This window comes from Stenella coeruleoalba, assembly GCF_951394435.1.
Source record: "Stenella coeruleoalba genome assembly, chromosome: 6".
Classification (NCBI taxonomy): Eukaryota; Metazoa; Chordata; class Mammalia; order Artiodactyla; family Delphinidae; genus Stenella; species Stenella coeruleoalba.
The window spans coordinates 123,246,886-123,274,102 of NC_137151.1; the positions used below are offsets into that span (position 1 = coordinate 123,246,886).

The following is a 27,217-nucleotide window of genomic DNA, read 5'->3' on the forward strand; positions in this document are numbered from 1 at the left end:
AGAGAAAGTTAATCATCTCGCGGCCTCTCGAACAGATTTGCACTGGGTTTAGTTGTAGCATTTGGAATGTTTTGGAGTCCGAGTCTAGGTGCAGCTCTGTGTTCACCTGGGTCTTGGTGAGAAGGTCACGGTGCCCCAGTCCGGAAAGCTCCGCTCTTTGAAAGGTCTTTAATTTATGCTTTGGGCACATCTTTCTACATTTGCGATTAACCTAAGCTGCGTCCCCTGCTTTTAAACCCTGCTGGCTTCTATTAATTGATTATTCATTAAGCGGAGTCATAGTAATGAGTGCCCAGTGAGCACTGAGTAGGTGGTACTCACTCTTGTAATCTTATGCAGCACATCAGAGTAAAGCTCTAGGGTCAGGGTGACCAGTGGCGTTCCAGCCCCTGCCCAGGTCTCCGCACCTGTCAGGGGTGCCAGCTCCCGCCTCCTGGAATCTCCCTTCGCTGATGCTCAGAGCCCACGGCCAGCAGCAGCCCCCTCACTGCTCCTGGCTCGTACGTCCTCAGACTCCTTGTCTTGTCCTGGCTCAGGACTGCGCCAACGGGCACACATGCACCCTTTGCTGCTGTTCTGCGGCCGCGTGCACACCACGGTTTTCTGTTTCATCAGGGCCTGCCCTCATCCAGTTCTGATCACTGCCGGTTCCTCAGGCAGGACACTTCGACGTGCTTTGTGCTCCGGTCACGCTTCCAAATTTTTCCTGCTTTTTTAAAATTAAAATAAAAATTGAAATATAGTTGATTTACAATATTGTGTTAGTTTCAGGTATACGGCCCAGCAGTTCAGTTATGCGTATATATTCTTCAGATTCTCTTTCCTCATGTGTTATTACAAAATATCAAGTAGAGTTCCCTGTGCTGTATATATAGATATATAGATAACCTTGTTGGTTATCTGTTATATGTATATAATCTGTTATATCTGTTATAATGGAGTGTGTATCTGTTAATCCCACACTCCTAATTTATCCCTCCCCAACCCCCCTTTCCCCAGATTTTTCTTGCTTTTTATGGTTCCTCAGTGTCTATGTAGTATAGTCACAATTCACCAATGTTTCCCTCTTGAAAATTATCCCCACTTCGATGTCACAGATACACAGCTCTCTTCAGGGCGCTGTTAAAGCCCCGGCTGGTCCTGTGCCTGACACACTTGTTGGGGAAGGAGGCAGGTGCTGAACCGGAAACACCGGTGCGGAGTGAGAGGTTTGCGGCTTCTCCGCTAAGATTGCCAAGTGCTGCTTCTTGAGACCTTAGTGAAAGAAGTCATGGAGGCTGTGTGACCATCTCTTCTGAAGGGCGCTCTCACCGCAAGCGTGTAAGGCCTCCTGGTCCCTGGTTCCTCAGTGGTGTGGCCGGCAGGCCTGTGTGGACCCCATCGTCTCCCGCATCTGACAGGTTGCCCGGCACATACTAGCTGCTCCAAGATGTGATGAAGGAATAGATCGTGAGTGAGGGATGCCAGAGAGCAGAGGGAAGACGCCGCCCCGACCCATGGAAGGGAAAAGGCGACTCCACGTATTAAGAGGGCAGACTCGTGGCAGGACCGAGAGTGTCCTAGGACCAGCCTGGGTCACTGGCATCGATGCTGCACCCTCTGGCTCATGCACGCCTGGTCTCACCTGTGCCCAAGGGGAGGCAGGGGAAGGAGGGGCGGAGCCCAGATGTCTCTTTCCCCCCATTAGCCCTTCTGAGAGTCACCGCTCAGGTCTGTGGTGCTCATTTCCGTTTTGAGACCCCGGAGGCCCCCCTGGATCCAAGCAGCACAGGCACAAGTGTGCGCTGGGGGCCTCGGACTTGTCCGGAGCGTGAACCCATCCCTGAGTGGGGCCCTGATTCTCCAGGCGTCCACCAGGCATTGGATTCGTCCCAGATGCTGGGTAGTATCATGTTCTTTCCTCTGCACTCGGAGACGAAAACCTGGAGTCTGCACAGTGATGCAGAGGTGATGTGGTCTGAGACGAGGGTGCTGGTGGGGTCAGCGGCCTGGAGAAGGCACAGCAATGTGGGCGGTGCTGAGGGAGGACCCGGCGGCACGAGGGGAGGGAGGGCAGAGGGACTGGCGGATCCCTCAGTGTCTGCAGGTGGCGTCAGGAGTCTGGAGCTGACCATCTACTGGGCGTCCTGGCGGTGCACAGGGCCGCTGGGGCCTGCGATGCTGTCCCTGAGGGGACTCCAGGCAGGGCTGAATGGAATGCCTGCCTTCCTTCTAGCGGAGAAAGGCTGACTGAAGCCGAGTCCAGCCCTGGAAGTGCCGTGTGCAGACGAGCTGAAGGACGTCTGACAATACGGTGCTGGGATATGTTGAAACTTACTTGTTTGGAGAGCAGTGAATGTTCAAAATCCTCTGCGTGTGGACACAGGAACCCTGTGTCCTTCGGAGGCCTAGAACCCCAGCAGGTGGTGAGCGTCCTGGCGCCTGCTGCCCACCAGCCCAACATCTGGGGCCGCTGGGACCCAGAGCTTCCCGCTGGCAACTCCACTTGGGGACTTGGTTTTAAGAGAAAATTGTGCTGTGAAGAAACGCATGAAAAAGGGATGTGGGTTTCTGGCAGGATGGTTTGATGCTCCCCTGCCACAAAGAATAACTTTCCATCAGAATTAGGTACACGTATAAAACACGTTGAAGAGACCGTGTTTATTTCAGCATGAGTTTTTAAACATTTTATGTTTAAAAACTCTTGCACTTTCTCTGGGAGGAAAAGGGAAATCCAGCTGCCTGGGACATGGGAGAAATTTCCGCCCATTGTGGAATCGTGAAATTAATGTCAGCAGCCATGACTTTGCTCCGTCCTGAAGGTAACTGTTGATTACAGTCGGCATTTAAATCCCCCGATTAATAGGAGCAATTAAACAATAGCTTCACTTCCAGCAAATTAACAACCCTAATAGGTAATTGCGACATAAATGAAGATAAATTTGTTTTAATGCAATGAGATAAAAAGAACACAGGCAGGAACGGAATCTCCGATTAAGAATTCAGATTTCATTACTTCATGGAAAACTTGAAAGCTTCGCTAGAAGAAATTAAAGAGAATTTGGCTTTTTGACCATGGCCTGTCTTGGCCTAGAGGTTTTTTTTAATATAATAGAAATGCCGTATGTTGTGCTCGGGGACACAAGGCAAGGGCACGGGGTTTTGGAAGAGCTTCTCGTTAGGTTTTCACTGACAAGGAACCAATAAACAAATGCATGGCGAGTGTTTCCTTTTCATGCACCCCTAAATTCATTTTATGGCCTGTTCAGTTCCAGGGTGTGTTTCCTTCCTTAATAATATTTGTTATAATTAGGAAACTATTCTGATGGTTTATAGTTTGTCCTGATGAAACGTGGAAGTGGTCAAGCCAGGCCTGTTTTTAGAATGATAAACGTGTCCATACGAAGGATGGTTTGGAAGGGGACAAGTCGGCTTCGGAGAGAGCAGTTGGGTGATTTTAAAGGTAGTGGCAAAAAAAGATGAAAGCTTTGCTAGAACGAAGATAATGAGCTTCTCCTTGCGGGTCGCCGTGCCGCCAGGAAGATCTAACACACGTTAAAGAACAGGGGCAGCCTGTCTTTCTAAGGAAGATGGGCGTATACTCCGATTTAGGACTGTAGCTTAGACTAGGTTAAATGTCCAGATCTGCTTTGAAAGTTTTTAAACTATGGGGGTTTAGCTAATACTACATCAGTGAGCTCATATACCCTTAGAATAACTCCTTTTGGTAGCTTTGAATCATCAAGTGACGTGTAATCAGCCTAGAATTCTATACCCCTTGAAAATATTAATCATGTGTAAGGGTAGAGTAAAAGCAGTCTGAGACACGAGAGTCTCAAAACAGAATAGCAGAGAGCCGGGGTCCTGCATATAGACCACGGCCGCTCGGTCACCGTCCCCCCAAATCCCCCCCACCCTGCGCCCACCCCCCCGCCCCCCCATGCTTGCTGTCTCCACTGTCCAGGTACAGATCACCTGCATCTTGCAAACCACACAGACCAGGTGTCCTTCCAACTCCTGGATCTCGTCACTGGCCCGTGAATAGCTTTGACGGCTCCCTGTTGCCTTAAGGATACGATCCACACTTTGCATACGGGATCCTTAAACGTGTTTCCAGCTGCTTCTCCACCCCTCCTTCTCCTCATGTCCTCACCCCGTCCCCATGGCTGATCCATCTGTTCGTTCATTGACCCAGTTGGTGAGTGCTGGTTGAATGTCAAGTCCATGTGGACCCTAGGAAGGTAAATGAGGCATCCCGTCTAGCATCTCGAGTCACGTGCAGGTCCGTGGGATTGGCCCATCGTCTTGGAACGTGAGCTGACTGTATTTTCCAATTGGCGGCTCAGTTTGGCAGGATCTCCACAGGTGTGTGGGCCAGGCAGGGCTGTGGGTCCCTGTGGTTCACTAATTGTCACTCATCATCACACAACCCAAGAGGCCTTCGAGAAGACCCCCCTCCCCACTCCCCACCTCCCTCGCTCTTTTTCATTTTAATGGTTTTTCTGGCATAGCTTCCTCTATTCCCAAAACGTCATATGAAAACAAATCTAGGAGATGGGTATAGGATTCCCAACAACACAGACCACACCTCCTTTAACGTTCATTAACTTTGAGAAAAGTTCCACTTCAAACTTTTTTTCATTCCTAAGTCACAAGTTCAGAACTACCTAGATAATGTGGTAATTAATTTCTACTTAATTAACAAGATAGTTTAATGATCACTCAACTGTAATTTAAAACTGAGTTGTGACATTAGGGGACCTTTTATTTGTTACTGGAAAATTTACAGTCCCTGGTGGTTTTCATTTTTCATGGGGATTTGCCCGGTAAGCCCTCCAAGGTTCTAATGGAAGAGCCTTTCAGTGCGAAGACAGTTAATGTTACATTTGGGTGGTAGCACCAAAAATAGAGATAGAACGATGGCGTGAACCCCAACCTCCAATTGCGCTTTTCAAATATGTTTGTGGAGCAAAATGAGCCTCATGCTAGTTGATTTTCATTAAGTGTGTTTATCATAAACGTTTAAAATATTACTGTAATAGATGTATCATTCATACTTAAATTCCTATCTGACGTTGTTTCCGCAGAACTGCCACCCCATATTGGCCCCAGTGGGCTACATAGAGCTTTTCCTAGTCGCTGAAGGATCGTCCTCTTCCTCAGAGTTGGCTTGATTCACACCAAGTTTCTATTTGGCATCTACCTGGGACCCTGCGTCATCAGTCCGGTGTACATGCTTCCACAGTGCCATCCTGAGCTGCAGACCCCACTTCTCCCCAGGCCCCAGAGTCACCCGCTCCCCAGTGCAGCCCGAGGACGCGGGGCTCAGCTCCGCTCATTCCAGAAGGGGCCGTGTTGCTCATACGGCAGGGCTCACGTAGCGGAAGCTGATGCTGTATGGGGCGAATGTTCAAAAGCAGATCATCACAAAGCTGGCTGATGAGTTAAGTCTCCTCTGCCTCCGTGAACTGGGGCAAAAGGGACGTGAAAGGGCAGCCAGTTGCTGCCTGATGGAGAAGCCTCTGCTCCTTCAGGACCTGCACAGGGAGAAGGTTGGGTCGTAGGAGCCGAGTAAATAAGGAGTGAAGAAAGGATGGGGCAACAGGGACCACCCAGCGGAGCACCTGAGCAGTTCTCAGTGGTCCTGTCTCTGGTGAAACCTTGGAGCTATTGATGTGAGATGCAGAGGGCCTTGCTCCTGGCTTGGGAGCTGCATGAGGCTAGAGACCAGGTCACATGCCTCTTCCCGTCTTCCCTTCCTTCTCTGGGCCCACAGGTGGCTCTTCAGACGTTTCTGTTAATTGACTTAATTCAAGTAAATCATTTAAACCAGAGAAGATATCTTGCTGATTAAATTACTAACACTCATTGGACTTTACCAAGAATGTCATAATCGTTAATGAAATTTTAAAAAGCTTAATTTAAGTGCTTAATTGTGGACGTTACCGACGCCAGGTGGTACCATGCAAGAGGAGTGTCAAAGACACCCCCGTCCTGGGGCCTCGCCCTGTGAGTAGAGATCAGGAGGCCAGGACCTGATGTGAATGATGACGTGTCTGGTTTGGGATTATTACATAATCGCTTATTGCACAATGCCTATGCACCAGGCACTAGGGATTCGGGGCTGAAAAGTAGAATTGCAGCTCTTCAGCCTGGCCCTGACTGTGCGTGTATGTGTGCGTGTGGGCGTGTGTGTGTGCGTAACTGTGCGGTGGTTCTCAGTCAAGGCCTGGGTGAAATACGGAGCTGGCTGTGTCCGTACCTTTGGTATTTGGGATGCGGGGTCTCCTTAGAGGAACCTGATGGTTAGAGAGGAAGGCTTGCCTAGGAGAAGTGATGCTCGAGATACGGATTCTGAGAAGGAATTGGCCATGAAGAGAAGGAGAAGCATGTCTGGGCCGTGGTGGCAACTTGTGTAGCAGGATTCAGAGAGCACACGTTGTGGCATCTGCAGTGGGTTCTGTCCGGCTCGGAAGTGGGCAGTGAGCCTGGGGGCCGGCAGCGAGGCTGGAGGGAGGCCGTGTCCGGTTGGGCGGGGACCCTTGTCCTCCCTGGGGTTCGGAACCCGTTAAGGAATAAGACCCTGGAAGATCGGATGACTACTTTTTATTGGTAAAGCTGTCCTGGGAAATGAAGCTTATCTGGGCTTCCTTCTCTGGGAACCAGAATCAGACAGACTTGCCCATATGGTTCCAGGCAGCGTGGGAGCCCCAGACCGAAGGGATGGAGAAGGGACAGCTTGTCCCAAGCCGGCCATCACCTAAGTCACTTGTCAGTGGGTCGGACCTTCACTGGAGGGCTTGGGAAGAGGCCAGGAGTGTCTGGGTCGTGGGAGCCGGGATGCATGGGAAGTGATAACAGGAGGGGAGAATCCACCCCTCCCAAGCGTGAAAGGGCCCCATTTTGCTGAGAAATTTCGGTTCTGACGTCTGTCTGGTGACGGGAGCGTTTGCAGAACTTTGAGCGGGACAAGGCCCGTAAGGGTCACCTTTGTGGAGGTCGCCGTGCAGTGTGTCCCTTGAGTGGCAGTGAGGAGAGGACAGCTTTGGAAGCTGCTTCAGAAACCAGCCACAGGCAGACGAGGTTTGGGTCAAGGCATTGGCAGTGAGGGTGAACTGAAGAGAAATTCCGGTGGCAGAATCGATCTATTCTGGCTCCTCTGTCCCTGCCCTGGGGTTGCTCGGGTGGTGCGGAGTTAGAGGCGAGGCCCAGGTTGGGACACGGAGGTGCCTCCAAGGGCAGGTGTGGCGCTGGTTATGGGATACACGGTTCTAGAAGTAGGAAGGGCACAAAGCAAGGCTACATACAGATTTGGGAGCCACAGGCATGGAGAGAAAAGGGCCAAAGAAGGAAGCCTAGAAGCGCCCACGTTCAAAGAACCGGTGAAGGAGGCTGAGAAGAGGTTCCAGCCAGGGGAGGAAACACAGGAAAGTCAGCGTCACGGGAGGAGGAACCATCAGCAGTGCCTAGGGCGGCCCAGAGACCAAGAAGGATGCGCCTGGCCTCCAGCTGGTCACCAGCGACCTTGGCAATGGCAGGTCCAGCCAAGGGGATGGAGGCGGAAGCCAGGTTGCAGTGGTCAGCAGAGCAAGGGAGAGTCTGTGAGGGGACAGGGCCAAAGGGTACACAGTCCCTGTCCTGGGAGCCGTAGGGTCTCGCGGGGTGGGGGGGTGCTTCCTTGCCGGGTGGCAGTGTTTGGTGTCGTCATGGGGGCCGACAGAGTGTCTGAACCCCTGTTCTGCTGCCGGTGCCCCCTCTGCCTTGTTTTCCCAACTGCGAGGATTAAATGACTCAGTAGACGGGAAGTGCAGACCGCTGGCCCATCGTTCAGATGTAAGGGACAGAGAAGAGGGGGGAGAGGGAGGGGAGGGGGACGCCCCTAGTTACCTGGTGAGAGGTGGGCCTGACTCCCTTGGTGTGACCAGATTCGTTCTTTCTGCTCCTCCTTTAGTGCAAATGATTTGAGAAACAAAGCGGAAGCAGAAATCGGGCATTAGGCCAGGATTTAATGAGGTCTTATTTGCGAGCTATCTGAGAGTCTTATCTTTACACACTAATTAAAAGATGCCATTTATCATCTATCCAATAGAGAATTTAAAATTTGTGGGGAAAGTAAACGTATAACTCGCTTTTCTTGTTGCTTAAGTTTGTAAATAGACTTCTTTCTAGTTGCAGAATGGAAATAAGTTTATGAAAGTACACTTAAGGGTACGGCTAAAAAAGAATGATCTCAGAGTCATCACCCAGGTCAGGAAGGGGCCACTGCCAGCCCCCAGGAGCCCCTCATGCCTCTCCCAGGCACCAGCAGTTTGCTTGCTTGGTTTTGAAGTTTCTACAGTGTAATTACAGATATGGTTGAAGGGGCTCGTTAAAGGGTATGTTTTATCTATTACCCAAATAAAATTTCAGAATTGTGGAGGGAGTCATATCCATTATTCATTCATTCATTCATTCATTTATACTTGAAGGTATTTGAACATTTTTTGCCTTCCAGTTTTACTGAGATATAATAAAATATCTATGTAAAATAGATACAAAAGTGAAGAAATGGAAGTTTTTTACATTGATGAGAACTCCTAGGGTTCACGCCCCTAACAACGTCCATGTATAACCTACAGCTGTGCTAACCGTTGTGCGTTCATCATGCACATCACATCCCTAGGAAGTGACTTTTAAAATGACACCAGGTACTAGCATTGCCGTATCAGGTTAATGGAATTGGTGGGGTGTCTGGTAAAGGAGCACATTTTCCGTATCTGCCAACGACAGCATTTCAGACCTAGGCTTAGCGCCTCAGGCAACTTTATAGGAAAGCAAGTCACCAAAATAGGAAAAACATCACACCTCGATGATAGAGTCCAGATTCCTTTTTTTTTTTTTTTGTGGTTACCATGAGGTGTTTTTTTTTTTTTTTTAACATCTTTATTGGGGTATAATTGCTTTACAATGGTGTGTTAGTCTCTGCTTTACAACAAAGTGAATCACAGATTCCTTTAAGGAATCTCAAGGGATTGTGTTTCTGTTTTCTCATTCGTGCATTGCATGTATTTATATAAAATACGTGACGTATTCATTTGTGGAATGATCCAATGCAGACAGAAACTCAGTGATGATAAAAATTTCCCAGCCAGTGTAATCTGGGGTGTAAGTAATATTCATGTTCTAAGTCTCCTGACATTTAAATGTTCCAAATCTCAGGAAAAGTTGATGATTATAGTTACAAGAGAACAGCGCCTCCCTGCCCCTGGCATCCCGCTTCCCTTGAGTTCTTATTGGGGCGGGGGGCCCTTCCGCTCACACAGCCCAGCCCAGCCCTGTGGCCCGCAGTGGGCCGGGGGCTTTTCACTGTGGAGGAGAAGGTGGCCCAGCCTTACAAAACAGTCCCCTTATCTCCTTTTCCTTCTTAAGTCAGATACTACCCCCACTTTTATGGGTGATCCTGTAACTCCTAAAGCAGTCTATGTATTTTAGAGCAAAATATTTGTAACTCATTTCCTTTCTTCCATGTGTGTGTAGACATAAAAATTATGGGGAAATACAACAAATAGGGTTGAAGGTTCTAGTTAAATTTGAAAGAATGCTACCAGTTATTAGCAGTTGTGACTTTGGGTTTTTTTAATAAATGTGGCCAAGCAACAATTCAGTGGACAGAAGAACCGTAGTACTTGACGTGTGGTTCACGCTTTACACAGCCCTGTTCTGTGAGAGGGTTTAATGGGAAAAGGTTCTCTCTGCCCATGAACTTGCTCTTTCTAGCCTCCACGTGGGAAGGAGGGAACATTGATTTGCATTTGGAGTTTCATAAAATGAGGATTTTAATAACATATTTGACTTGTCTTAGAAAGTTTCTCAAATCTCCCCTTAGAGTAGAAAACACTTATAGAAAATGTCTATGAAGTTCTCCCAACAGCTTAGCCCTGTTTAATTCTGACCTTTGTGTTTTTTCTATGAGATTTAAGGTGAAAGTCAGTATGGTCATCCGACTGAATAGTGACTCTGAGGCCAGGAGTAGTTGAACACAAGAAAACACCTTTTGCTCTTTTTCAGAAAAAAAAAAAGAAAAAAAATAGAAGTAATTTGGCATTCACCCAAACAATCATGATTTTAAGTTAATTTACTTTTGGTTTGGGGATTTCAGTTCACCTATAAGACACACGTTTTGCGGCTGTTGGAATCTGATCTTAGGTTTTAGTTTTGAGTTCACATAATGATTTTTAAAATATTCTAATGTGCGTCTTCAAAGACCCCAGATCGATACGCCAATGGTTTTGAAATGACAGAGTGTTGTGATATTCCTCTGTAATTTAAACGTGATTAGCTGATGAAGGTTATGATCAATACACTACGGGAGGATAAATTAATTGATATCGTCCTTTCAGGATGATAAGAGGCCTATCGGAGGTGGGATGTTACTAATGAAGCTGCTTCTTCATCTCTGTGAGCCATTTTTTATATATTGTATTTTCACTTAATCATATTTATACTATCATTCATTTACATGAAAGCCATAAGCTGTGGACAGACCAGTTCCTTCTTAAAATTATGTTCATTTGGAGAAGAAATCATCTGCGGACACAGTGTGTGCTCCTTCTGTAACATAAGCTATTGCTGGGGACAGTGGTGTGTTTTCCTTTGCGTGGGTATTTTTTAAATCAGCAACCCTCTCTGGACAAAGATAAGGATTGAATATCATTGAACTTAATTACAGCTATTCCCCAAAGACACACATCTATTCACATAAAAGCTGTAGTTATTCTCCTGTAGTGACACCTATTGGTGTAGGAAGAGTCTTCTAATCGTTGGCTTCCTTTCCAGTTAAATCCAATGTGCTGTATCAGCTGGCCTATTTGCCAATGGTTGAGTTTAGGTTTGTATTGATTAAGATAAACTCCCAACGTGTAGAGCCGTATATTTAAATAAAAAAAGCCTTTGACATAATTACATGTCCTTGAATATAATTCTATGCAGTAGCCTGTAGAGTTAAGAGTAATTCTTCAGGCTATGCAAAAAAAATAGATTTTTGATTTTCCAAAGGGTTTGGTATAAATTACCCTGTCTTATTTAGGATTATTTTTGCTGCAAGTAACTGGGGGGAAAGTCCGATTATTAGAATAATTTGAACAAGATAGGTGTGTGTTTTTGTGTTTTACATACAAAGCGTCTGAGGTTTGCGTGAGGCTGCCGAGCCAGAGGCCTAGCCCCTCGAAGGGGCTTGTGTCCCACCAAGTGTGGCTTCCTTCTGCAAGATCGCTTCCAGAGCTACAGCCAACATATGTGCTTTTTACATAGCAAGAAGGAAAGAGACATAAGGAAGAAATGGGCCGGGGGCAGCTACCCAAGGATGTTTCCTGGGTACCGCCATGTGACCCTCCTGCTGCCATCCCATTGGCCAGAGCTTGCTTGCATGGCCACGTTTAGCTGGGGTGCAAGGGGATGGACTGGAGGAAGCTCCAGGAAATGTCATATCTATTCTGGTAGTCCTGCGCCCAACTAAAAATCAGGAATTCTGTTACCACGGATGAAAGGAATAGTGGATAACAGAGACAGCCCTCGGTCTCTGCCACATTCCCTCTGCTTGGAAACCAGCCTCACGTAGACTTCTTCTGTCTTCCTGTCCACTAGTTGCCCAGAAGATTGTTGCCACGAGGAAGAAGCAGCAGCTGTCCATCGGGCCCTGCAAGTCCCTACCCAACTCTCCGAGCCACTCATCTGTCTGTTCTGCACAGGTGTCTGCCGTGCACATCAGCCAGGTATGTTGGTCCTTTGAGAGGTTGGACTGAAAAGCAGGTCAGAACCCAGGAGACACACCTGCCAAATAGTGTTCTCAGCCAGCTCCAAGGTGATTTTTTTTTTCTTTTCAACTTTATAAATAACAGCATGTTGGTAATTGACGTAACATCTCCTTCAGAAACTGCTGTGGCCAAGTGGTTTTGATGGGAATCATTCTTTAATATTCCCTGTCTTCACGCTGCCTGTGTTATGAGGCATGCTGGCTGGAGTGGAGGTGCAGGGTGTGCACTGCCGTCTCTGCTGTTGATTTTTTTTTTTTTTTTTTTTTTTGCGGTACCTGGGCCTCTCTGTTGTGGCCTCTCCCGTTGCGGAGCACAGGCTCCGGATGCGCAGGCTCAGCGGCCATAGCTCACGGGCCCAGCCGCTCTGCGGCACGTGGGATCATCCCGGACCGGGGCACGAACCCGTGTCCCCTGCATCGGCAGGCGGACTCTCAACCACTGCACCACCAGGGAAGCCCTCTGCTGTTGATTTAAATGACCCCACGTTGGTCCTCATTCTCGTCTGCTTGTAGGTTGGGCAGTTGTGGGTGAATCTCAGTGGCTAATCCTACAATATGCTTCAATATGGTAGCAGCCCTCAGTTACAATTCCCGTCTCCCTTAGGCCCTGTGGAAACTAGTATCTTTCCATTGCAACATTTTGCTGTTTACTTGGGAACAAACAATATAATTGTCACTTTGAAGAACCTAGCCAAAAACCCACTAAGGAACTGTTGGCTTACCTTTGCCTGCCCGTGTGTCTTCGGTTAACATTTCTTAGGCGGGTGTTATATTCTTTAAAGAGATGTAGCGAGAAGGTTTGGTATCGTGCTTTTGGTAGCTTGAAGAGTCAGGAAGTGCGTTTACAGCGGGGTCCTGTGAAGGCACGCTCAAGGATGTTAAATCCCACTCTAGGCATCTGTAATTCTCTCTGGATCTTGAAGAATCTTCCAGAAGCTTTCACATTTCCAAAAGGTCATTTTCTTCTTTTTTTTTTTAAATGAATTTTTATTGGAGTCTAGTTGATGTACAATGTTGTGTTAGTTTCAGGTGTACAGTAAAGTGAATCAGTTACACATATACATATATCCACTCTTTTTTAGATTCTTTTCCCATATAGGTCATTACAGAGCACTGAGAAGAGTTCCCTGTGCTATACAGTAGGTTCGTATTAGTTATCTATTTTTATATATAGTAGTGTGTATATGTCAGTCCCAATCTCCCAATGTATCCCTTCAAGAGGTCATTTTCCAAATGTGAGTTTTGGTTCTACTGGGCAAAATTGCACTCTTTCTCCTTCTAATCTGGAGCAGTGAAGGGACTGTAGAAACCACTTAGTTCAACCAACCCCTTCCCCTTTCGGAGGAAATAGAAAATAATGACATTTTAACTCTCAGATTTTTTAACATCTTTACTGGAGTATAATTGCTTTACAATGATGTGTTAGTTTCTGCTTTATAACAAAGTGAATCAGCTATACGTATACATATATCCCCATATCCCCTCCCTCTTGCGTCTCCCTCCCTCCCACCCTCCCTCTCCCACCCCTCTAGGCGGTCACAAAGCACCGAGCTGATCTCCCTGCGCTATGCGGCTGCTTCCCCCTAGCATCTGTTTTACACTTGGTCGTGTATAAGATCAAACGAAAGGGACTTCTCTGTCTTAAGTCACTTTTCTTGGACAAAACGCTGCCGAGCTGATGGGTCTGTTCTAGGATGAAACGGTGCCTGCTTGATGCCGATGCCACCGGCCGGGCCGCGTCTCCATGCGACTTGCTGGCTTGTGGGTTATGACCCCACGCACGAGGCGGGTTGGGCTCCTGGAGCGTGTCCTAACAGAACCTTGGCTTTCGATCATTACAGACAAGTAACGGAGGCGGGAGTCTGAGCGACTATTCCTCCTCTGTCCCGTCCACGCCCAGCACCAGCCAAAAGGAGCTGCGTATCGACGTACCGCCCGCGGCCAACACGCCCACGCCCGTCCGCAAGCAGTCCAAGCGCCGGTCCAACCTCTTCACCGTGAGTGTCCCCCCGGGGGGCGGGGTGGGGGGGAATCGGAGCGTGGTTCCTGCTCACCTAGCGGTCCTCTGGCCGCCAGGTGGCTCAACGACAGGTGTAGCATCCAAACCAAGTTAATGAGGAGAGTGCTGAGTTCTGTGGAAGTCTCAGAAAATGATAGGATGCCACGACGCAGGTGTAGAGCCAGGTGGGCCTTCCTCGGTTGCAGGGAGTCCTGACGTGTCAGAAATGAAGAGCAAGGGGTTTGTATAAAGGTCTCTGTTATCCTGTGACTTTCTTGGTCTCTAGCTAAGGACTTGTCACATTAGATACATGGAGGGGACAGACTCCGCCAGAATTCCCCAGACGTGTGCCTCAGGCCTTTCAGATGGGGTGTATAAAGCCGCATCAATGCACAGACCCCTTCTCCTCGGGCTGGAGCACTGAGGACTTAGCTCAGGGTCTTCAGCAGCTCACAGACAGAAGCCAGTCTGCTTGGACTTTTCTTCAGAACCATCTGCGGAGCGTTTTAAAACTCTACATCAGCTCTCAGGGCTCAGGTTTACGAACTCAGGATCTGTGCGTGGGGCCCAGGCGCGTGTAGTTTTTAAAAGTTCCCTGGGCAGTTGGGACGCAGAGAACCCCTGAACTACAGAGGACACACAGCAGACATTACCAATCAATCATGGAAGGCTTTGCAGTGGAGCCCAGAACTCGGTGCCACAGAACTCCAGGCAGAGCGGCTACTGCCGTGTGACTAGCATCATTTGATTTGAGAAGAACACTTTCCCTCCCGGGACTAGGTCTGTGCATTACAAGTGTATGCTTTCAAAGCAGGGGTTCTCAACCAGGCAGATTTGCACTCCCAGAAATTCGGCCATTTCTGGAGAAAGTGTGAATTGTCTCAGCTCGGGGGTGGGAGTGGGTGTGGTCCTGCAGGCGTCTAGTCTGCGTAGCAACCATGGAGCCGCTAAACATCCTGCGATGCACGGGCCAGCCCCACAACAAAGAGGTCTCCGGCCGCCAGTGTCAGGGTGCCCTGTTGTAAACCACTTGACTTCTCCTCTTGGTTGAGTATCGCTGACTTAGATGCAAAGAAGTTCAGTATTTCCTGGCTTAAACTGAAGGAAGATTCTGCAGGGGTGGCCGCAAGTGTCTTATCTGACCCACTGCCCTTACTTGGAGATGGCGTTCTTTCTTCCTTTTTTTTTTTTTCCTTTGGCGACACTGCGAGGCTTGTGGGATCTTAGTTCTCCCACCAGGGATTGAACCCGGGCCCTTGGCAGTGAAAGCATGGAGTCCTAACCACTGGACCACCAGGGAATTCCCTGAAGATGGCGTTCTTGATGGTGAACAAGGCTACCAAGTATGATAGATGCCCCATCCCTTTCCCACCACGTTCATAACAGGTTTCCCATCAGATAAGTCTTTAGTGCCAAGGTCTATTGCCAACAGCGAACACCCCCTCCTCACAACTCTCCCCTTCCCTTTGCTCTCTGCCCTGTGCCATGTGAGGTCTGCCAGATGCTACTGTTGGAGGGCCAGAGTGAGGATCAGACGGGCTCAGACCCTGTCCTGCACTGCCAGCAGCTGCTTGACCTTGAGCAACTTACTTAACCTCTCTGAGCTGGAAACAACGGTAGTTGTGGTGAGGCTGCTAAGAAGATTCCCTGTAGGGGTGAAGAGTCTTTGTGGCCTTGCTTTCATTTTTATCTCACCACCACTAATGTTATGGAACGATTTCTCTTAATGCATAAGCAAAAGTAGTTGTAGAGGGCTTCCCTGGTGGCGCAGTGGTTAAGAACCCGCCTGCCAGTGCAGGGAACACGGGTTCGAGCCCTGGTCCGGGAAGATCCCACATGCTGTGGAGCAGCTAAGCCCATGCACCACAGCTGCTGAGCCTGTGCTCTAGAGCCTGTGAGCCACAACTGCTGAAGACTGCGCACCTGGAGCCCGTGCTCCGCAACAAGAGAAGCCACCGCAGTGAGAAGCCCGCGCACCGCAACAAAGAGTAGCCCCCGCTCGCCGCAACTAGAGAAAGCCCGCGCTTGGCAACGAAGACCCAACGCAGCCAAAAATAAGTTAATTTAAAAAAAAAAAGAAAGTAGTTGTAGGGCTGTGTAATAGATTGGGAGGGAGGTAATTAGGTGTCTGCAAAATACAGGTGAATATCTGATATGCGTAAATCTGTACGTGAATAAGATGTTTACTGTGGAATTTCTTCAGACATACCGAGAATAACAGCAGTTGCCTAAGCAGCACGTCTGGCTTATCCAACACCTGTAACACTTCTGTCCGCCCAGGTGGGGTCTTCCAGGTGAGAAGGTGTCACCTCGCAGAACAGGCTGTGCACTGACTCATGGCTTAGTGGACCTGAGAAGCCCATTGCCGAAGATGCAGAGAGACTGGTCCCTGAGCAGGGCACCAGCGTAGCGGGGAGGGGCCTTCTAGGGTGTGGCGGGAAGAGGGAACACCCAGGTTCACGACACCTTCTAAGGGTCACCTTTCCTGGTCCCTGGCTTTGGTTTCTGTTCAAGGTGAGAGGTGAGAACCAGGAAGTCTCTTTAAAATGGGGCTGCTCTGGGCTTTCCTGGTGGCGCGGTGGTTGAGAGTCCGCCTGCCGATGCAGGGGACGCGGGTTCGTGCCCCGGTCCGGGAAGATCCCACATGCTGCGGAGCAGCTGGGCCCATGAGCCATGGCCGCTGAGCCTGCGCGTCCGGAGCCTGTGCTCCGCAACGGGAGAGGCCACAACAGTGAGAGGCCCGCGTACCATTAAAAAAAAAAAAAAATTGGGGCTGCTCTGACACGTGCCCACCCCCACCCCTTATAAGGGCAGTCCTGGGGTTGGGATGTGCCGGAAAATAGTGTCCCAGACCCCGCTCACTGGGTAACTGACAAAGGAGACAAGTTTAAGGCAGGAAGAAGCAAAGGAACGGTAACTCGGGTAATAAACGTTCCCTTCCCCTCTGCTGTCTGCGCAGCTGGGTTCTGTTTTCTATCAGGGATAGTGTTATGGGAGCTAACCCACGTTCAAGAGGAAGCGGATTAGAGACCGGGGGATCTGCCTGGTAGGAGGAGAGCGGAGACTGGAGCGAGGGGGCACTCTCCCCGCTGCTGGAGCGGCGCACACGTATGCACCGCCGCCGCGTCCAGGCACCCGGGCAGAGGCCAGGGGCGCAGCTGTCCAGGCCGGGTGGGGCAGTGCCGGAGCCAATAAGAACTCGCCCTCATTTATTGTGTCATAATTAACGTAGCTAGTGATGCGGGGGCCTGCCTGTGACCCTGTGCGGGATCAGTGCTTGATCTCTTTAAGTGCTGGAAAATGGTCTGAGAGTAGATACACCCTTTTAGAAATCGAATCCGGCTGCTCGGCCGTCATTAGCGGGAACAGGAATCAGGTCATGGAAGAAGCTAACCTCACGGCGGGTTTGCATCACGGCGTTCAAGGAAAAGACGGCTGAGATCCTGTGTCTTCGTCATTACTGGATTTGACATTGAACAAGATGGTGATGGTGGTGGTGCCGGGTGGGTGTTGTAGGTTGAAGATCTTCGAAGTGTCAACTCCACTAGATGTCAGTGTCATCCAAGGAATGACAAGAAGCAAATTAATTTTGAAATTGTAGCCACTTAGGAAACTAAATTCTCCTTGTTACCAGTTTGCATCTATTCCTAAATATGTAAAATTTCGTAGACTCTTCATCCCTGGCGATTATTGGTAGTTACTGGCTTAAATTGGCAAAAGTGTATTTATTGAAAAGCGTGTATTAGGAGGACAGAAGTACCATATGCCGAACAATCCTAGTGAATAAAAGTCCACGCGGGCTGGGACAGTAATGCCCAGATGAGGGAGCATTGTCCTCGTTTATTGGACCCTCATAAAGAGGCCAGAGGTAATTAAGTAGTACGCACACCATTTTTCAAATAACGTGCTTATGAATTGTGGCAACTTCGGATCTGATGACCTGTGAATGTACCGCTCTGGGCTGACATTCTTCAGTCCCAGATGTTTCTGTTGGCACACACACATGTGCAGAAATAAGGGAAAATCTTAAGCAAAAATAAATCACACGCACCTTTTACAAAATAGTACAAACTTTAAAAAGTCTCTCCTGTAGTAGCAAATTATGTGTTATATTGGCGGTAAGAACGGTACTTCACTGATAAAAAAGCTAAATTATATCCTATCTTGCTTATTTCTTTGAGAAAAAATCATTGTTTTGAGAAAAGAAATATTCAAAGGCTATCTCCGTTCACTTCCTGGTTTCTAATATTGGCACTTAGGATGATTAGTTTAGTAGCCCTATTTACGTGTGGTTCAGATGTTTTATTAGGAAATATTTTCAAACATGTAGGAGTTTAAAAAAACACATGCATGTACTCACCGTGCAACTCAGCAAATACAAGCATTTTTCTGCCACTGCAGCGGTTACTTCTTCTAGAAATAACCCCATCACGGATAAACTGTGCCCCTCCAGAATACGTCCCCCTGACCCCTGGTCCAGGGATCGGCATTCCCTTGGATTTGGTGTCTGTTATCTGTATCCATGTCTTAAACTCATTCTAGTACGTGTCCACAATTGTACGTTGCTTTGCCTGTTTTCAAGCCTTATAATCGTGGTGTCACTTACATGGTATTTTTTAAAGCTTACCATATAATGCCGACACCCCGACACAGAGCCAAGCATACCCAGTAACCTAAGATTGTGAAAAAGGCAGAGCCCAGCTCATAGAGACGCTCTGTAAAAATAAGGCAGCAAAATTGATAGTCTAAACAGACCTGTTTGAATGGTATTTTGTCTTCTGTAGAGAAGGGGAGCGTGGATCCTATTATATGTGTTCCAGCAGCCTTCGACTTACTCATCAGTTAGAAAGGGGAAAGCAGGTTTCTGTTTAATAGTGAGGGCTCCTGTCAGCGATGCTGCCTGTCCTTGGAAGCAGGCAGCTGACGGGGTGCCCCTTCACGGCTTCTTTTATCGCCTGGGGGAAAGTTAAACATTCCTCTAAAGAAGGAGATGGTAATGAGAGTTATCCTAGCATTTCTTTCCTCTGCGTTCGCTGTTTGCGGAGGCTACACGGTCCCACTTCCGGCTCCCCCCGACCTTCTGTGATGGGTGTGATAAACTCCCGTTAGGTTTCTGGTTGTGTGTCAGGCTGGATGCCTTGCACACTCACTCCTGCCCCAGGCAGCGGTACCCAGAGAGACTTCGGATCTGATGATTTCACGGAGCCATTCCAGCTGGAACGTAAGGACGTGGCTGATGTAGTCTCAGAGTTGGCAGAAACATCAGGAACCTTACTGGGAATTTGTACGTGCTGCGGTGTCTTATGTCCAATGGGTTTGTTTTAGTTTCGTTGTTGGATTTCAGTTTTATGACGTATATCACAGCCCGTTGTACCAAAAGTCACTGTAAGACAGCGATACCAGGTCTTTTGCCTAACAAATAACCACTGATCTGTCTTGAAATTTTAGTTTTATGACTCTCTCCACCAACGTGTTGGAGCCGTAGGGAATTTCTGTGGCATTTTGTCAGTGAAGTCTTACATCAGTTTTGACCTCCTTCATCTCAGGGAGTGTGATCAAACATGGAGCTTAGTTCATAATCCTGCTTCGTGTGGAATCTGGAAATTCTGCTCTGACGACAGAGTGGCTGTGAGGACAGATGTGCTGCCTTGAGGAAGACGTTGATTTTTTTTAATGTTTGTTTTGTTAATTATTCTGGTTAATAGAGAATAATGAAGATAGATTTCCAGATTTAGAAATTTAGAATTCATAGAATTCTGAAAGTACCATTAATGGTCTCTGTTGATTTAAAACAATTTTAAAAGTCATCGCCGTGAGCTTTGAATCTCACTTTACAAATAGTAACCTGAAATTCCAGCTTTCTATGAACTGAGACGTAGGGAAAAGAGAATTTAAGGCTGTCACGTAGCTCTTACCACAGATTATTAATTAAAGAGTTAATTAAAGAGAAAAGTGAGCCCGCAACTCTTAACTAAAATTCACGACAAGGAATTGATAAATCTCTATTTCTTTCCTAGCCCAAAGGTTAAACGTCATGTTTTATGTTCTTCTGAAACTTCCTATTGGTTGCTTGTTTCGTTTCCTGGTACTTCATTCCAGGCTTCTAGCATCCTAAAGAAAAAAGCACACGGGGCCTGGCACTTAGTAGGTGTTCAATAAATAAATGTCGGCTTCTTAGCATCATCCAAGAAGCCTGTCTTCTGAGGAGTCCTTGTGCCCCTTGCAGTCCCAGATCCGGGTTTACATCATGGGGACTTTTCTCCCTTATGCCCTACGACATCGCCCCCTTTAATATTTAAAAAAAAAAAAAAAAAAATCAGCGGCCCCATCTCACGCCCTTTAAAACTGGATTTCATTAGCTTCTCACTGCTGCCCTGGACACCACAAAGTCTGTTCATTTCATATATCATCCCAGATTTGAAAAGCACATGAAAATGTTTCTCCATTTTCAATATTGCGTGAGTAATGTTCCCATTGAAAAGTAATGGAGTGGAGTTGTCACTTGTCAGCAGTTATTAAGGAGGACGAATCTCAGATCTTTCTCTCATAATAAAATAAATCTGTCAGAAAATCACTGTGCTCACACTTTCTCATGCCACCAAGAGAGGGAGACTTAGCTGTGGTGCTCCTTCAGTGTCCCCAAGGCACCGTGTGCTGGAGTTGTGGCTTCCAAACTGGGGCGACCACTGCCGCCCTCCCCGCCGATTGCCCGCTCCTGGGCAGTGCACGTACATCGGCAGTACGGCCAGGGAAACTGTTCAGGAACTTGGCAAACAAAGCCACTCATTTTTCCCCAGAGTACTGTTTTGCCCCAAAAGGTATTTTCAACTTTTTTCCCTTTGTTATTTTTTGTGGTATCTTAAACTAGTTTTTACTTTGAATTTGCTCTTTTCTAGCTATCCAGAAGCAATCAAAAGGAACATTAATGGCACCTTGATACAAATTAAGGGTGTCCCTTTGAATTGCACAGCCGAAACGTTAATAGAAGCTTTTAAATCCTTCAGATGTTAATTAAATATATACGTTTATGTCATAGGTTTCCCAAACAAGCAGCGAGGAATCCTCTCCTCCTCGGCTGGACTAACTGCGGCTTTAGAGTGTGTTTTCCCGTTGGGCGTTACTTTCCTGTATGGTCCACTGGTTTCTAGTAATTGAATTTTGAACTCTTTACAAAAGAATTAAAAGATAATTTTGCAGTGGAAAAGTAGGAAGAAAAGTTTAGAAAACTCCCTGTAACGTCGCGGCTCGGTGGCGATGGGCGCCCCAGCAGTCTGCTCCTGGGTTGTGTGCGCACGTGGGTACACGCATAGCTCACCCAGGGCTTCTGGGCGTGTGTTCTGCAGCAACCATGCAGATGGGGCTCACCTCCACGATCTGGGAACCGCAGCCCTTCCCCCAATGCTAACTTTATTTTTGCTTTGCAGTCTCGGAAAGGGAGTGACCCAGACAAAGAGAAAAAAGGCCTGGAGAGCCGGGCGGACAGCATCGGGAGCGGTCGAGCCATCCCAATTAAACAGGTATGCTGCTTCCCCCTGCCTGTCCCTGTAGCTGGAGACACACCCCGGCTCTCTGCTCACTGTGATGCCGGCTCGTGCGCCAAGGTTTGTTTGATGTGCTCTGTTGATGAATGTAGAAGTCACTCACTTGACATCGATTAGAAGAGGTTCCTGTGTGTATTAAAATGGGATCATTAGAATGAGAAGAGGGAAATGTGACAACAGATCTAATGAAGTGCAGTCTGCCCGCTGCATATGGAGTGTGTTTGGAGGGTGCACTGGCTTCAAAGGCTGCCTTTGTAGCTCGGCTTTGATTGGGCCGCTGGCCGCCAGTCGACAGGGGTAAATCAGATCGCCATACCAGAGCCCCTTGTGATCACAGAGTAGCCCGACGTGGCCCTAATTTGCTCGCGCAGACGGACATCTGAACACTGTTTCAGGCTGGTTTGTAACAACGAGGCAATTAGTTGTGATAATCATAGCCGGTGTGTCAGCTGTGCGCTCTTGTTTGTAATTTGCTAATGAAGGAATTGTAACTTTGATTAGGTTCAGTTTCATTTAGACCTTATTATATAAGGGAACATTTACAGCTGTAATGCGGGGCCTTAATTAAACTTCCTCATTACACAACAGGACTCGAATGCAGGCATTTGTTTTGGCCTATGTTGCTAGCCTGGAATCGTTTTTCATTAGCCCAGAAGCCGGGTACCAAATTACTTTATGTCTCAAGTAAAACGGGAATTCATCGGACCTATTTGGCTGCGGTAGTTCCCAGGAAAATAAAAATAAGTGTTCAGCCCGGCACCATGGCTTCTGGAAATGCCACCTTTTAGTTTGTTGAAGAAGGCCCGTTGATTTAGAGTGCATTCTGCTTCAGAGGAAGGGAATCTGTGGGCAGGATAACAGCTTTGCCTCTTCTCCGGGTACTTAGACAGTTTCACCAATCCTGTAGGAACTCGTGTTGGCACTGACCACCCTTGAAAAGGGCTGGAGTCTTTCCACAGTTTAGTGTAATCCGTTTGAAACAGTAGGAATACAGCTTTAGCTGGGGGCTGGGCAATTTCTGCACAGAGGTGTGGGGAGGGACAGGATAGATCGGGCCCCAGCGTCACAGGTGAGACCAGAGCAGGAAGTCCACGAGGTTTTCGTAAGATGTGTTCAGACGCTGAGTGGCCAGTGTGTGGGCTGGCGTGGAGAACCACTGAGGAAAGTCCTCTCTCCTCCTCTTTGCTGTTCTCCCTTTTTTTTTTTTTGACTTTTGCTTTTTTTTTTTTTTTTTAGATATTGGGGGTAGGAGTTTATTAATTTACTTATTTATCTTTGCTGTGTTGGGTCTTCGTTTCTGTGTGAGGGCTTTCTCTAGTTGTGGCAAGTGGGGGCCGCTCTTCACCGCGGTGCACGGGCCTCTCACTCTCGCGGCCTCTCTTGTTGCGGAGCACAGGCTCCAGACGCGCAGGCTCAGTAGTTGTGGCTCACGGGCCTAGTTGCTCCGCGGCATGTGGGATCCTCCCAGACCAGGGCTCGAACCCGTGTTCCCTGCATTAGCAGGCAGGTTCTCAACCACTGCGCCACCAGGGAAGCCCTGACTTTTGCATTTAAAAAAAAAAAAATTTTATGGAAGTATAGTTGACTTACAATTCTGTGTTTAATTTCTGCTGTACAGCAAAGTGATTCAGTTACACATATATATATATATGCTCTTTCATATTCTTTTCCATTATGGTTTATCACAGGATTTTGAATATTGTTCCCTGTGCTATACAGTAGGACCTGTTGTTGTTGTTTATCCATCCTATATATAATAGTTTGCATCTGCTAATCCCAAACTCCCAATCCATCCCTGCCCCATCCCCGCCCCCCTTGGCAACCACGAGTCTGTTCTCTGCGTCTCTGAGTGTGTTTTGAAGGCTCTTAAACAACTTCTTAGCTGTAGAGATGCAAGCACACGGTTGTTTATTCTTTGTCCATTTATTTGTAAACGTAACTCTCCACATAAGGTAATTTTAATGTGTAATTTTCATTCTGTTGATGCTGTTTCAACTAGAATTAGAAAAAGCATTCAACTCTTTTCCTCTCACTTAAAATATTGGTCCCGGGACATTTCCTTTTGGGAATATTAGAACTCAATACTAGACTGTTGCCTTAAGTCACGTGTCCTGTGGGTTCGGGTGGGAGCGTTGGCCTCCACACCAGCCAGGCAGACCCCCAGGCTCCTCTGTGGAGGCGCTCGCCTTACAGGCCAGGCTTTCAGTATGGGTGCCGATGGGGCTTGACCGTGCGGCGTAAAGTTTGTATTATCCACTCTTTGGAAGCTTTCAGTCGTGTATGTTCCAAATAATCCAGTCGAACTCTAAATCACGGTCTGGTTTTCTGGAGAATCGTGACACAGGCAGTGCACGTAGCTCGTGTCTCTCATAGCTGCCCCCCGCGTGTGGCCACAGACCAGACGCCTCCCAGAGACCTCACCTGGCCCGTCCGAGTCCCGTGGACTCTGTGCCCGGCCTCAGAATCCTCATCTGTGAAATGGGCTCCGGACGATACCGACTCGCTTGGGACACTGGATGTGGAGATGCCAGCGAGAACTTTTAGATTCCAGCAAAACCGGACTTTCAGATCGGTCTTGCTCAGGACACTGTCGTCGGAGCCTTGCTGCGGGTCACAGGGACTGACGTGGGTTTGCACGCTGCCATACAGATTTATCTGTAGTTTTATAAAGGAACCGAGACCATTAGAGGTAGTCTAAATTCCTAACCCTCCCAGTGATGACTTCAACCGGTAGAATTGAAGCAAGAGGATTACGGAGGACGGAGCCCAGTGGGGCAGTACCTGCCGGAATGTTCTAGACACTACAGAACTGGAACAACTAAATGACGGCTTAGTATTCGTTAAGCTGTTTTCATCTAGCATGTCACCGAACCCTCAACATTGCGCGGTTCGGGTAGCCGTGTTATCCTTATTTTTAAATTAAACCCGCATAGGGCAAGCTTTCCAGACCAGGCATCTTCAGAAGCTGAGGGGCCAGGATTCGGACCCCGGCCCCCATATCCCCACGGCCGTGTGCTGTACACTGCCTGTTGGTGAAAAGCCTTCAGAAAGCTTAAGAAGCAAAGTTACGTGTTTTAAATTAAACATGCGACCCCTGACCTCAGACAGAAATACCTCCTGCTTGTGGAGAGGAACCTTCTGAGATGGGCCTGCGGCAACGCGCTTCTCCAGGGACATGGGTCCTCGCGCATCTGTCCGGGGCTGCACGGGGTCCCTTCATCCTGTCCCGATAGCCTGCCCTTCCCACCAGCATCCGAGCACTTGTCTCCATACTCAGCCTGCATTCAGGGCTTGGTCTGTATGTTGGGGCCCTGAACCCCAGCTCATGGGCCCTTTGCCTAACAACAGAGAAGTTGTCCTGAACCTCAGGGACCTCCCGGTGGGGCGGGGCTGGGCTGGGGGTGGCTTTGGGACAGGCCAGGATTTGTGATCATCATGGGGTCTGTCTTCCCCTCCGTGCAGGCGTCTTGTCCAGGGCGGTTTAGGGCACGGGTGAGGCCACTTGCAACACGCTCTGCAGCCTGACTCGTGTTTTTACAGATCAGACGTGTTCCGGTCGGTTATTTTAACCTTGTTTGGCTCACGCTTTACAGCTTGTCCGCTCGTTGTGAGACAGAGGCTTCTTCCCCCAGCGTGGGAGCTGCCCGTGCACGGCAGGCAGTGGTCCTCTCTTCCCTCCTTCCCCAGTGAAAGCTTTCTCGTCAAGGATATGACTTATTTTCTGCAAAGTAACTTCATTTCCTGAGGTGGACCTGGGCCCACCTTGCCTTTTCGTCCTTTCTGAGGTCTTAGTGGAGGTTTGGTTCAAAGAGTTCTGCTTCTGCCGCTGCTTCTCCGTCTCCTTCCTTCTCCTCCTCAAAAAGGTCTATTCGAACAAAAATTAAAAAGCAAAGCAAGAAAAAGAAAAGGCCAGAGGCCCGGCCCGGCAGCGCGTGGGCTCGTCACGTATTAATTTTTCACTGCTGTGGAGAGTTGCACATGCATAATCGCTTGATGGCGGTGGGAGTTGGGGAGCTCCTATGGTGTCATTTGCATAAATCTTGTTAAGTCACTGGCAGTAAATGAAGTACAAATGAGCCCGGAGAAGGTGACATGCAAATCGTGGGTGGCAGATGGGAGGTCTGTTTGGGGGACGGCAGCTGTGTGCTCTTTCTTCTTTCTTTCCCTTCCGCATGTTTTCGTCTCTATATTATGGTCCAGATACTCAGCCTCAGCGTGGCCTCCCCCTTCCCGGGGCTCGTCCTGCCCCCCGGTGTTCACGCGGGGAAAACAGACCTCAGGGCCTCGTCGCCTCACACCTAGTAACTGACGCTAGAGTGTGAACGTTGGAATTTTTAAAATCTTGGTCCGTTTATCTTGTCTCGCTTACACAATTGAAAATACCTGTATGTATGTTTTATTTGTGAGGACAAACAAGAAACAAGCGCACGCCTCCCTAAATGTTGTCTCCTGGGATTTCCAAGGATGAAAAAGAGTGGAAACTACTGTCTGCTTTATTATGCTTCTGTCTGGGGGTCTTCCCCCCTTCAGACAGACTGATGGTGTTTATCCAGCTGTTGACACCCGTCCCACGTTCACGGCTGGGCCCTAAGGGGTGGGCATTCCCGGTGAGGCAGCAGGGATTGCAGAAGAGCACGGGGCCTGCCTGTAAATCCGGCCGCAACGAAGACCCCTCGCTGTCCCCGTGGACCCCCCCGGCAGGGCCCGCACGGGCCTGTGAGGCCCGGCTGGGGTGCCGCTTGCCTGGTGGCTTGTCTCTTAAAGATGTAAGTGCCGGCGGGACTCAGCTTTTAGAGATTCGTGGGCGAAGCACCGCGCCTGCTTGCTTCCTGCGTTCAGAAGTCTTCTCTGTATTTCGTCCACTGGTTGCTATTTTGAGAGAAACAAGTCTCCGTTGACCTTGAAGAAGCGCAGGCAGAGAGGTGTGTGCGGGGACCCGAGCTGTGACAGGCACTCAGGGGCCACCTGTTCCGCTTGGCTCTTCCTCTGCCTGGTCCAACCCAGGCACCTTCTCGGAACTCGGGCCTGAGGTGCTGCTGGAGACCCGGCTCAGCTGTTGAATCCTGGGATGCTCCAGGGAGACACCAAACACCAAGTGTCTTCGTGTGACTTTTTGATTTTTTCCCCTGAGTGGTTGGAAGCATTTTATTTATTTTATTTTTTAAATTTTATTGGAGTATAGCTGATCTACAGTGTTGTGTTAGTGTCAGGTGTACAGCAAAGTGATTCAGTTATACATATATTCATTCTTTTTTAGATTCTTTTCGCCTGTAGGTCATCACAGAATATTGAGTAGAATTCCCTATGCTGTACAGTAGGGCCTTGTTGGTTTCATGTGACTTTTTTTAAGGTCTTAACTTTGACCTTGAACCCTGATGGACTTTGGCCACCTCTGGGGCAGACAGACAGCCAGTGACAGCAGGGCCTTTTCTGCAGCCACTGAAGCCACAGGAAAGCCCTTCCCAGGGCATCAGAGGCAGAGTGGCCTGGGTAGCACTGTCCCCAGCGCTCTGCCGTCACCTGTGAGCCGTTTTGAAGCCATACATGTGTTTGATTCTCGGTTGAGTAGAAAGCAGCAATTGTCCATTAAGTGAAAGGATCCTCTGGAGTGAACCCCCTCGGCCAGCCTGCTGTAGGCGCTGACCTGCGTGGTCTGGTACCTGGGGTCTACCCGGGCGTGGGGAGGTGGGTGGAGGGTGTGGCATCCGCAGGAAGAAAGCCGCCCGACGCTGCTCACTCGTAGCATCTCCGGAAGGTTTGACCCCGTTCACAGCCGGGTGGGCGGCCACCCAGCCATCGTCTGCTTTCCTGGAGGAAACAAGATGGGTGACCGGGCCGAAACTGTAGAGAGACTGGCAGGGAGAGAAAGGGGCCGGCTGTGCCCTCGTCCCGGTATGCGGGGAGAGC

The 27,217-nt window shown here is 48.6% G+C and overlaps 1 protein-coding gene across 6 annotated transcripts in view; it reads left to right on the forward strand.

Moving 5' to 3' along the window:
• AGAP1 (ArfGAP with GTPase domain, ankyrin repeat and PH domain 1) overlaps nt 1–27,217 on the forward strand; it is a 563,651-nt gene that overhangs the window by 258,183 nt on the left and 278,251 nt on the right. For all 6 annotated transcript variants that reach the window (XM_079924566.1, XM_079924567.1, XM_079924562.1 and 3 more), the window contains exons 7-9: nt 11,602–11,729; nt 13,612–13,767; nt 21,194–21,286. In XM_079924566.1, coding sequence (XP_079780692.1) covers nt 11,602–11,729; nt 13,612–13,767; nt 21,194–21,286 — 377 coding nt within the window. The remainder of the gene's footprint in view (nt 1–11,601; nt 11,730–13,611; nt 13,768–21,193; nt 21,287–27,217) is intronic.